Below are 12,620 nucleotides of genomic sequence, written 5' to 3' on the forward strand. Positions count from 1 at the left end.
TGCTGTCTCGCGTATCCGAGGTCCCAGGTTCGATTCTGGCTCCGGGTCACTGTCCATGTGGAGCTTGCACATTCTCCCCGTGTTTGCGTGGGTTTTGCCCCCACAATCCAAAAATGTGCAGGGTAAGTGGATTGGCTACGCTAAATTTCCCGTTAATTGGAAAAAATGAATTGGGTACTCTAAATTTATTTTTAAAATGAGTCTGTTGAATTAACAATGGAAAACAAGGAAATGGTGGAAACATCAAACAGGTATTTTGTGTCTGTTTTGATTGTAGAAAAGTTTTCAAATGTACTCAAATCAGAGGCGAAAGAGAGGCAGGAACTTAAAACAATCACCATCACCAGGGAAAAGGCACTCAAAAAAACTATTAGATTTAATGGCTGACAAGTCTCCAAGACCTGATGGACTGCATTCTGGAGTGTTAAAATAAGTTATTGCAGAGATAGATATTGTAAGGTTGTTTGGTGTCTCACCAAGAGGCTTAGAAGCTTGTGTGGTTGAATATAAACCCATTTATTGCTGACAAACAAGTATATACATACCCCAAGGGATAACTCTAATTGGTGCTATCTTCATGCTGACTTAGCTCGAGGGCATATTGTTGTTAGAAGAATCCATAGAATCCCTACAGCGCAGAAGGAGGCCATTCGGCCCATCGAGTCCGCACCAGTCCTTGGAAAGAACACCCTACTTAAGCCCACACTTCCACCCTATCCCTGTAACCCAGGAACACCACCTAACCTTTTTTTGACACTAAGGGGCAATCTATCATGGCAATCCGCCTAAACTGCACATCTTTGGACCGTGGGAGCAAACCGGAGCACCCAGAGGAAACCTACGCAGACGAGAAGAAAGTGCAAACTCCGCACAATATCACCCGAGGTTGGAATTGAACCTGGGATCCTGGAGCTGTGAGGAAGCAGTGCTAACCATTGTGCCACCATGCCGCCCTTCTCTGACACACATTTTATCATCATGTGACTCCATCATAATGTGGGTGGTACGGTTTCCCCACTCCTGCATTAACCCTTAAACCAAAACACCAATGGAGATGTATTAGTCTAAATATAGAATACTTTAGATCCTGGAAGGGTCCCAGCAGCTTGGAAAATTGTAAATGTAACATTGTTATTCAAGAAAGGAGAGAAACTGAAAGAAGAAAAAATAGACCAGTTAGCCTAACATCTGTCATAGAGCAAATGCTGGAATTCATCATTAAGGAAGTAATAACAAGATATTTATAAAATCATGATTTGATCAGGCAGAGTCAGCCTTGTTTTATGTAAGAGGAATCATGTTTAACTAATACATTAAAGTTATTTGCATGGGGAACATACTTGCGACCTTAGAAGAGCTGACCGAGAGACTCGAACTACCGAACAAACAGGAACTCCAATATTTACAAGTCAAAAATTTTCTCGGCAAGGAGACGACGAGGTACCCTAGGGCCCCGAGAGACACATTGTTGGAGGAGCTACTGGACGTGGACAGTATGGAAAAAGGGAACTGCGGGGACATATCCGGATGACTTTTAGAAAGGGCGTGCTCACCACTGGTCAGAACGAGGGAGAAATGGGAGGAGGCATTAGGGACGCAAGTAGGGTGGGGATTCTGGACGAAGCACTGAACAGGGCCATTTCCACCTCTTCCTGCGCAAAGTAGCTTAAAGTGGTGCGCAGAACACATTGACAAGAACCCAAATGAGCAGGTTCTTTCTGGAGGTGGAGGTAAAATGTGAACCGTGCCAGGGAGGCCCTACCAACCACACCCACATGTTCTAGGCCTGCCCCAGACTTGTCGGGTTCTGGACAGCCTTCTTCGGGGCGATGTCCAAGGTTATGGGGGTGAGGGTGGAGCCATGCCCGAGAGTGGCAGTCATCGGGACATAGGACCAGCCAGAACATCTCATGGAGGAAGAGGGCTGATGTCCTTGCATTTGCTTCCCTAATCACCCCGGGGGGAGGGGGGGGGGGGGCGCAACAGGGGGGAGAGAACAAAGGGTAACCCAAGGTGAGACCGACACTGGGACCAAGGAGAGACCGACACTGGGACCAGAGGGCCTCTCACAAAGCTACAAGAGTAAAACAAACAGCAAAACAAACCATCTATGGTGAAGTGAAGGCTGGGGATAGGACCCGGAGACCGTAGAAAAGAGGTGTGGGCAGCAGGGGGTTGTGGAAACAAAGGGCAGGTGGAGAGGGGGGGTGCCAAAAAGGAACAACATGTAAATTGTAAATAATAACCATTTCATCCATCTCTTGTACAGTGTAAAATGCAAACTTTAATAAAAATATTTATTAAAAGAAAAGTTATTTGAGGAAGTAACAAGCAAGATGGGTAAAGGGGCACCTGTAGATGAGTATTTTCATTTCCTGAAGGCTTTTGACAATGTGCCACATCAAAGGTTACTGCTCAAAATAAGTGGGCATTGTGTAGGGGGTTCGATCCCGGCTCTGTGTAGGGGGTAATAAAGGACTAGTTATCTAACAGGAAGCAGAAAGTATGGATAAATGGGTCTTTTTTGGGGGGTTGGCAAGTGTAACTAGTGGAGTGCCACAGGGATCAGTGTTGGGACCTCAACTATTTACTATCTGAGGAGCGGCACAGTGGTTAGCATTGCTGCCTCACGGCACCCTGGTGCTCTTGTCCTTCTAGATGGTAGTGGTCGTGGGGTTGGAAGGTGCTGTCTGAGGAACCTCAGACAACACTTTTCGAAATGGAGAGAGATTGCCTAACTCTGGTCAAGATGAATCTGGGTGTCTTGGTACACGAATCACAAAAGGTTAATATGTTGTCCTCTAACAAAATTCAGTGGAGGGCTCGGAGAGCTCCATTTCGGAAGCTACCTGGCTTGGTGATTATTGCACACTCTAAAATAAGTTTTTAAAGTATGCTAGTGATTAGGAAAGCAAATGGCTGGAGCAGCACGGTGGTGCAGTGGTTAGCATTGTTGCCTCATGGCACCGAGGTCCCAGGTTCGATCCCGGCTCTGGGTCACTGTCCGTGTGGAGTTTGCACATTCTCCCCGTGTTTCCGTGGGTTTCGCCCCCACAACCCAAAATGCGTAAGTTAGGTGGATTGGCCATGCTAAATTGCCTATTAATTGGAAAAAATTAATTGGGTACTCTAAAATTTAAATAGAAAAAAAAAGGAAAGCAAATGGAGAATGTTGGCATTTATTGCAAGGGAAATAGAATATTAAAAAAAGTAGGAATGTTTTACTGCAGCTGTACATAGAACCATAGAATCCCTACAGTGCAGAAGGAGGCCATTAGGCCCATCGAGTCTGCACCCACCCTCTGAAAGAGCACTCTAATCAGGCCCGCTCGCCGCCATAATTCCCATGACCCAACCTAACCTGGACCTCCTTGGACACTAAGTGGTAATTTTAGCATGGCCAATCCACCTAACCACACCTTTGGACATCTGGAGACATAACGTTTTGATTTTATAAATTGAATGTTAAATAAGTTCATTGTGGGGAAACCCCTAGTACAGTGTTTTTCAAGCTTTTTTTTCCCAGGACCTACTTTTGCCAGCTGGCTGACCTTCGGGACACACTTGACGGCTGGCACAGACATGATGGGCTGAAGGGCCTCTTTCTGTGTTGTAAAACTATATGACTGTATGAAAGTAGAGATATATTCAAAGTGCAGAGGAGAGCCAGGAGGTTTTTTTTAATAAATATTTTTATTCTCCTTTTTCTCCCAAATTTACACCCAACAATAAATAACAATCAGTAACAAATGCAATGTTAATCCCCACATCAATACCAACGATCCCATCCTCTCACCAAAACCCCAAACATTAGTCCGCATGTTGTGGGCAGCATGGTAGCATTGTGGATAGCACAATTGCTTCACAGCTCCAGGGTCCCAGGTTCGATTCCGGCTTGGGTCACTGTGCGGAGTCTGCACATCCTCCCCGTGTGTGCATGGGTTTCCTCCGGGTGCTCCGGTTTCCTCCCACAGTCCAAAGATGTGCAGGTTAGGTGGATTGGCCATGATAAATTGCCCTTAGTATCCAAAATTGCCCTCAGTGTTGGGTGGGGTTGGGTGGGGTTACTGGGTTATGGGGATAGGGCGGAGGTGTTGACCTTGGGTAGGGTGCTCTTTCCAAGAGCCGGTGCAGACTCGATGGGCCGTATGGCCTCCTTCTGCACTGTAAATTCTATGTTAACATAAACAAATGACAAAAAGGAATCATCCCACTTCCCTGGCTCAAATCTGTGGTTCCCCAGAATCAGCACTTCCCTTGACCCTGCCCCCAACCCAAAGTGCTGGCTGCTGGCGAAACTGCCTCCAATTTCTCAACAAAGCTATTACTACCGGACTCCCTGAATATCTCCCTGGGGCTGTCGGGAGCGGCGCTGTTGCTGGCGCCTTCAATCCTGACCCCCTACACAAACTCTCCTCCATTCTGACCCATTGGGAGTCAACCCCTCTGACCCAGCTACGTACCTTCTCCACGTTCGCCACCCAGTAATAATACATCAGGTTCGGAAGACCCAAACTCCCTGCCCACCTTACTCTCTAGTAGCACCTTTCTAATTTTGGCCACCTTCTCTCCCCATATGAATGAGGTAATCATCCCTTCAATCTCTCTTTAAAAAATGCCTTTGGCAGGAAAATCAATAGGCATTGGAAAATAAACAGGAATCGTGGCAACACATTCATTTTAACCGGCTGTAAACGAACTCGAGAGCCACGAGGTTGATGTCAATGTTTGAATTATGGAAAAAAAATTATATTGTTCGAGGACCTTCACAACTACATGACTATAAAGTAGTTTGCAACCAGTCACTACTGCAATGCCAATTTATGCACAAAAAGGTCCCTTAAACAGCAATTTTAAAAGAACAGAAAATCTGATTTTGTGATGTTGGTTGAGGGCTAAATGTTACTTACGACATCAGGGATAATTCCCTGCTCTTATTCAATGTATTCCATGGAATCTTTTATATCCACAGAGCCTCCATGTAATATGGTAGCTGAAAAATGGCATTTCTAGCAGGGCAGCATGCCTGCAGTACTACACTTAGCCTAGTTGTGAAGGTGAACCCACAACCGTCTGATGTGGAGACATGAGCATTACCTACTGAGCCACGACGAACACAGAGGAGAGACTACAGAAAATTATGCTTTAATAGCCCTTAATCTCAAAGATAATCTTGCAGGAGAAGATGAAGTGTGCTAATAAATGGTTTCACTTATGACCAGATGATTTGGGGGGGCGCGGGGGGGGGGGGGGGGGGCTGGTGGTGTAGACAAAGGCAGTGAGTTTCCATAAAATGCGGAGAATTTTCCTTCAGTAGTTGTTCTGAAAGAGTCCGAGTGTGATTGTTCTTTACCAGGTTTAATCTGGCAAATGCAGTGAGTTTTGGTGCCAGTTTTCCCCAAACCCTGTTGTCCTTCACACATTTTGAATGGATGCGTAAACTCTCCCACCTGATGTTTAGCGTCCCAAAAGCTCCTTCCAGCAAGAGGACTGAGAGAGTGAGTGTGTAAGCGGAGGGCTTTCAGGGTGGGGGTCTGTGCTTGCCTTTGTACAGAAATGGGAACTGAGCCTCTTGGTGGGTGAACCTGAAAAGCTACTCAATTTAAGTTTAGTTGATTGAAAGACTTCAGATTGATTGATGATGATCCAATGTCCTGTTACTCGGCATCAGTCTTGGTTCCAAATTTCAGCTAACTGTCTGGCTTGATGTTGAGATGTCCGTCTGTCTGGCCAGTCCACTCTGCTTCTCACTCCTGGACCATGTATTTTCCCGTAACTTCCCCTCACAGAAGCTTTTTTCTGTTTGTCATCCTGCTGATTTTACCCAGTAGTTTGGATACCTATGTTAATTTCAGGGTGCGACCCTTTTTACACCTTCCCGCAATCCACCCACAGGTTGCGACCCCACTTTGAAAAAGACTGGCCTAGTAAATGTCTAGAGGCTGGCAAATCCCATAAACTTAAGATAATTACAATTCAATGGGTACCTTGTGTTTATGGAATGAGGTCAGTAAAGGAAAAGGATAAGACTCATAAAACAGCAGGTGGGCTTACTTCACTAATGAACTGGAGACATGCCATTAGAAATTATTCAAGTAACAGATATGTTGTTCATGTGGCTTCCCAGAATTGAGGAAGCTTTGGAGTAAAAAGGTGACCTGCACTTGTACCTGCGAACAGGCCATGTACGTTCAGTGCCTTGGAGATGGATGGAGCTAAATTAGATGTTTTATTTTTGAGTATATCTCTGTAAATGCAGTTAGGATATAGCCAGCAGGGCAGACTGGTTAACGCTTGAAAAAGCAGCTAAGAGACTGTTGTTAGCTTTGCATCTTATGTAAGTTGTAGCTCCTTGAAAGCCAGGAGATAAAGCCAGATCTACACCTGAAATAGGGCAAATGCTAGATTTATCCTACAGGAGGCAGCCTCTGATTAAAAGCTGGTACTCCGTATAAGGCAAAGTTGATGAGGAAAAAAGGACTGGAAGATTTGTTTAGTAGAATGCTAACTAAATAAATCTACAGTAATCCTCTTAATGAAAGACAGTTAATCTTGTTGCTATTGGAGTTCTGGAAGTAATCCGTTTGCTTGCAGTTTGGAACCATATCACTGAAATATTGGAAACCAAGAGTGTTTTCTGATGTTTTAAGCCGCTGTACATGAGTTGCAGGAAAGCCTGTGTTTCAGCTATGGAATCCAGAGTCATGAAGTTTTAAAGGAAAGTTATAGGGCCGTTCAGCTAAAAGCTAATAGAACCCAAACCTTTGAAAACAGCTGAAACTCTGAAGAGAAATCAGAGTGAATGCTGATGAGCTGTGATATACCTTTTGGTTTGGTCCAAGGAAAAATGAATGAGTCTTCAGAATTTCCCAAGATAAGAGCAAATAGAAAGTAGAGTTTATAACATAAATATTTGTAGGCTGTAGTGTTTAGTTTATAGAGTTGACTTTGTTTAATTCCTTTTGATATACAATTAAATGTGTTTTGTTTAAACTCTTGAAACCTTGTGGCATAGGTCTGTTGGTCACTTGGTGGGTATTAATTTCATTTTAAACATTGTGTCTAAAAGGAGAGTAACAATGGCTAGATCAGTGGTGAGCCTTTCTTTACTTAAGCAATAAATTTAACTGTTGAATAAATAAGGATATGGCACAACAGCTCAGATCTGTGGAGTACACATTCTGTTCCATGTGGGAACTCCATGGTCCTTCTCATGTCCCAGATAATCATGTGCAGGAAGTGTCTTCAGCTGCAGCAGCTTGTGCTCTGAGTTTCGCAGCTTAACAACAACTAGTGTTATTGTGGCGCATCTGGGAAGTTCAGAGTTTTGTGGATAACACCTTCCTGCACCAGCCCGTACCTTAAGGGTATGCAGGCAGAGAAGGAATGAGTGACTGTCAGGCAGTTGCGAAGGACCAGGAATCCCCTGACTGCATCGTACATTCAGTTCCAATGTATGCAATAATCCTTGGTTTATACACAGGATTTCTATTCATATTTAATTAGAGCGAAGTGGAAATTGGTCAAATTGTTCCAACATTATACCCTTAAAAAATGAAAACGTATTTTCTTCCAATTAAGGCCCCTTCTCTCTCACTCTTTCCCCCCCCCCCCCTCCCCCCAAAAAAAATTAAACTATGGGTAATTTATAATTAGTTGTACTTCATCTGACCATAGTGAATTATTTCACAAGCATGGTCATAATTGTCTTCATTAGTTATTCTTGTGTAATTTTTAAACCAGCAACACCTAGCTATTAAATTTGCCCTTGTGTTGATTATTAGGTGGATCCACATTTTGTGCCATTGCCTCACTCTGCCTGATGGGGAAACTGAAAGAGGTCTTCTCTGAGAAGGAACTAAATAGAATAAGACGATGGTGTATAATGAGACAGCAGAATGGTTTCCATGGCCGACCCAATAAACCTGTAGATACATGCTACTCATTCTGGGTTGGTGCAACCCTCAAGGTAATTCAAAACTCAAAATTGTGCTTGTGCTGAAATATTTTCTATAAGATCTTCTGGTTTTGTTTATATTGTATTCAACTCCCATGTTTATGCTGGAACCACTGGCTCAAGAATCCATCCTCTCTCAAGGGTAGAGAGTGGGCAGATCAAAAGTCTATTGCTGCAATTTGAGTTAGAACCTACTTCTGTGGGAATTCTGCCCTGGTTCTTTCTGGTAGTCTTTTTCAAAGGGACTGGCTAGTCGATACCCTGCCCTAAGTCAAAGGAGGGTGGGGTTGGTGGTGGGCAAATCCAGATTACTTACTCGGCCTTCCCAGGAGATTTTGTCCTGGCTGCTCTTTGTGACGTTCACTCCAGTTGAAAACTGACCTGTAAAAAGGACTTGTCCTGTTAATGTGGCACGGTGAAATCTAACCTGGATGAGTTCAAGCTCTACTTTACAACCTGAGCACATAATCAACAATGGCACTTCATTGTCATATTGAGGAAGTGCTAAATTGTCAAAAGTGTTATCCTTCAACTAAGATATTGAACCGTTCAGATATTATTTGAAAAAGGCTGGGAATTTCCTGCGTATCTTCCTGCAAATATTACTAATAGACAAGTTAAATATTATTCCATTGTTGTGTGCATAACAACTTGATATATTTATGTGCAGAACTGGGACCACAACTTTTCACAATATACATTAATGGGGGATGGGACGTTTCGGCGTGGCCAGTTCGGCGGGGCCAATCGGCATAGCCGATTGGAATGGGACGTTTCGGCGTGGCCGATTCGGCGGAGGAGTTTTTCGGCGGAGGGACGTCAAATTAGTTATAGTCGCAAAATGTTTGTGCAGCCCATTTCTTGTATCTTTTCCTTCCAGCCACCTCAGATATCGTGTTTGTGCACCAAACCGGGTCTGACTTTACACCGCCGGTGTTACTGAAGATATTGTGACTTTACACAGCTGGTGTTACTGAAGATATCGTGTTTGTGCACCAAACCGGGTCTGACTTTACACAGCCGGTGTTACTGAAGATATTGTGACTTTACACAATGTGTTAAGTCAGACAGCAGTGTAGATCACTGGGCAGCTGCTTCAATACTTTCAGTAACACCGGCTTTCTTTAAGAGACCCGGCTTGGTGCACAAACACGATATCTTCAGTAACACCGGCTGTGTAAAGTCAGACAGCAGTGTAGATCACTGGCGAACTGGTTTAATGTTGGTGCCTTTCTTTAAGAGACCCGGTTTGGTGCACAATCACGATATCTGAGGCGGCTGGAAGGAAAAGATGCAAGAAATGGGCTGCACAAACATTTTGCGACTATAACTAATTTGACGCCGAAAACGTCCCTCCGTCGAAAATTCCTCCGTCCGAACTGGCCACGCCGAACTGGCCACGCCGAACTGGCCACGCCGAAACGTACCAAACCCACATTAATGATCGTGAAGATGGAACTGAAGGCACTGTTGCTAAGTTTGCAGATGATAGACTGATCTATGGAGGGACAGGTAGTATTGAGGAAGCAGGCGGGCTGCAGAAGGACTTGGACACGCTAGGAGAGTGGGCAAAGAAGTGGCAGATGGAATACACTGTGGAAAATTGTGAGGTTATGCAGTTTGGAAGGAGAAATGGATGCATAAACTATTTTCTAAATGGGGAGATGCTTAGGAAATCAGAAGCACAAAGGGACTTGAGAGTCCTAGTTCATGATTCTCTTAAGGTTAACGTGCAGGTTCAGTCGACAATTAGGAAGGCAAATGCAATGTTAGCATTCATGTCGTGAGGGCTAGAATACAAGACCAGGTATCTACTGTTGAGGCTATATAGGTCTCCAGTCAAACCCCATTTGGAGTATTGTGAGCAGTTTTGAGCCCCATATCTGAGGAAGGATGTGCTGGCCTTGGAAAGGGTCCAGAGGAGGTTCACAAGAATGATCGCTGGAATGAACAGCTTGTTGTAGGAGGAAAGATTGAGGACTCTCGGTCTGTACTCGTTGAAGTTTAGAAGGTTGAGGGGGATCTTTTTGAAACTTACAGGATATTACGAGGCCTGGATAGAGTGGACCTGGAGAGGATGTTTCCACTTGTAGGAAAAACTAGAAGCAGAGGACACAATCTCAGACTAAAGGTACAATCCTTTAAAACAGATGAGGAGGAATGTCTTCAGTCAGAGGGTAGTGAATCTGTGGAACAATTTGCCGCAGACGGCTGTGGAGGCCAAATCCCTGAGTGTCTTTAAGGCAGAGATAGATAGGTTCTTGATTAATAAGGGGATCAGGGATTATGGGGAGAATGCAGGATAATGGGAATGAGAAAAATATCAGCCATGATTGAATGGCGGAGCAGACTCGATGGGCCGAGTGGCCTAATTCTGCTCCTATGTCTTATGGTTGTATAGTACACTGTAAAATGTTTTACATCTTTTGAGTGATGAGAAAAGTGCTAAATAAATAGTTTTATTCATTCAGCAATTTTTATGATAGCCCATAAGTGTTACCTAACGAATGATTCACTGACATGCAATATAATATATTAGAACTATTGACTTCTGGAACATTGTAAAAGACATCAGTACACATTTTGGATACTTTTTCCAGCTTCTGCAGATTTTCCAGTATACTCATTTTGAGAAAAACAGAAATTACATTTTATCGACCCAGGATCGTATCGTTGGAGGATTTGCGAAGTGGCCAGATAGTCACCCAGGTAAAATGGAATTGTTCTTTGTGATTTAGAAAGCTGAATGTGGATGGATTTTATAGAAAGCAAAAGTTATTTTAAGGTTCCAGTTTGGTTTAAAGTATAATTCTGAAACTGATTACTACCTAGTATGAGTACAATTAGGCAAATTCTCTTTGACTAATCATGCAGTTACGGTTGCAATGAATGCGCCTTCATGGCTACATAGTGCTCAACTTCCTCTTTCTCTCAATGACCACCATTTTCTTCTGTGTGGCTGTTATTGCACTGCTGAGTTTTATCTGGGTCATGAAATTCAGGCAGTCAAGGCTTGTCATCCATCATTCACAGAACATTTGTCAGCTCCAGGTGTTTGTTCACTTTGACTAGGCAAATAATGTACTGCATAAAGATACTTGATCTCTTCAATACAAGAAATATTCTTTTAAGTTTGGCAAAATAAAAATGTAAAATGCAGGAAATGAAAGATTCAATACCTGAAAGAGGATAATGGTTAATGTTTGGTGTGGGACCTTTCATTATAGGTCATTTTGTTTACATTTTAAATAGTGACTGACTTTTTTCAAATTTTTAATGTTTGCACATTTACTTTTTATCACTTCCTCCTTCCCTCTATCATGTAATGAAAAAAATTGTTTGGGATGTCACAGTTCTGTACAGCTTTCCTATCTGAAGTGAACAAGTGGCTTGGCAGTAGTTAAACTGCATGATGTCAGTGGGGTAAACTATTTTGGGTTGCACACCAGTATCCTGGTTTCCACCTTGATTCTTAAACCTTCATCTCAACAAAATAGATCATGCACTTCCTTGATGACTCAGCAGCCAAATGCGGTAACAGCTTTAAGATTCCCTGTTCCCTCTTGGATCTATGCTGAGTTAAGGTGGCAGTAAGCACATCACAGTTGACTGCAGTAAGTATATCACAGTTGACTGCAGCAACCCTGAAGTCTTCTGTTCAGCTTTTGAAGGGCCAGTTGGATTCAATGCTGCTGTATTTTTAGTTAGCACCTTTCAGAAAGAAAGCAATAAAATTAGGAGTTCATTACCTTGCAGAGACAGCAAAATGTGACAACTCCGTAATTATTATAATAAGGAAGGCTTCATTCTGTTTTCAACCCTGTTTTATTTTTCTTCAAACATGCTTCTAATTCTGACCATTGTCTGTCTGTTTCAGATGCTTTGCATGCGTACTTTGGGATCTGTGGTCTTTCCTTAATTGGAGAATCTGGTGTTTGTAAAGTGCATCCTGCATTGAATATGAGCATAAGGGCTTTTCAACATCTTCAGCACCTGCACCAGACAGCGGAAACTTGGGGGCAGGGCCAGCACTCAGAATCTATGCCTGACTACACATGACAAAAGTGGCAGCAAAAATAAAACTGAAACTAGGTCAAATATTCTAGCCCAAGGAAAAAGCCATGTCATTAGGAAAAGGTCTTGCTTGAATGCTGGGACTCCATATTAAAAAGACAGCCGTACAGAATGTTTTAAATTCAAATATCATTGGTCAGTTAACAGACCAATTGCTGTTTGCTCTGAATTCTGATAATGCATTGAGTGTGTATTTTGAGTGGATGGAGGTTTGTCTATATTCTGTAGGAAATCATTTATACTAATTTTCTAAACAATTTAAGCATTTAATAAATAAAATCACATCTGCCTGCTGCCTGATCCTTTGTTTCATAGAACATAGAACAGTACAGCACAGAACAGGCCCTTCGCCCCTCGATGTTGTGCCGAGCCATGATCACCCTACACAAACCCACGTATCCACCCTATACCCGTAACCCAACAACGCTCCCCCTTAACCTTACTTTTTAGGACACTACGGGCAATTTAGCATGGCCAATCCACCTAACCCGCACATCTTTGGACTGTGGGAGGAAACCGGAGCACCCGGAGGAAACTCACGCACACATGGGGAGGACGTGCAGACTCCGCACAGACAGTGACCCAGCTG

General features: G+C 43.3%; 1 protein-coding gene across 2 annotated transcripts in view; it reads left to right on the forward strand.

Annotated features, from left to right (window-relative positions):
• Positions 1–12,320, forward strand: part of pggt1b (protein geranylgeranyltransferase type I, beta subunit) — a 108,615-nt gene extending 96,295 nt beyond the window's left edge. Inside the window, exons 8-10 of one of the 2 annotated variants that reach the window (XM_038805067.1) lie at positions 7,785–7,969; positions 10,558–10,666; positions 11,835–12,320. In XM_038805067.1, coding sequence (XP_038660995.1) covers positions 7,785–7,969; positions 10,558–10,666; positions 11,835–12,016 — 476 coding nt within the window. In that variant the 3' untranslated portion in view covers positions 12,017–12,320. The remainder of the gene's footprint in view (positions 1–7,784; positions 7,970–10,557; positions 10,667–11,834) is intronic. The other variant, XM_038805068.1, reaches the window with a different exon arrangement.
• Positions 12,321–12,620: the final 300 nt, after the last annotated feature.

This window comes from Scyliorhinus canicula, chromosome 8 (assembly GCF_902713615.1).
Source record: "Scyliorhinus canicula chromosome 8, sScyCan1.1, whole genome shotgun sequence".
Lineage (NCBI taxonomy): Eukaryota > Metazoa > Chordata > Chondrichthyes > Carcharhiniformes > Scyliorhinidae > Scyliorhinus > Scyliorhinus canicula.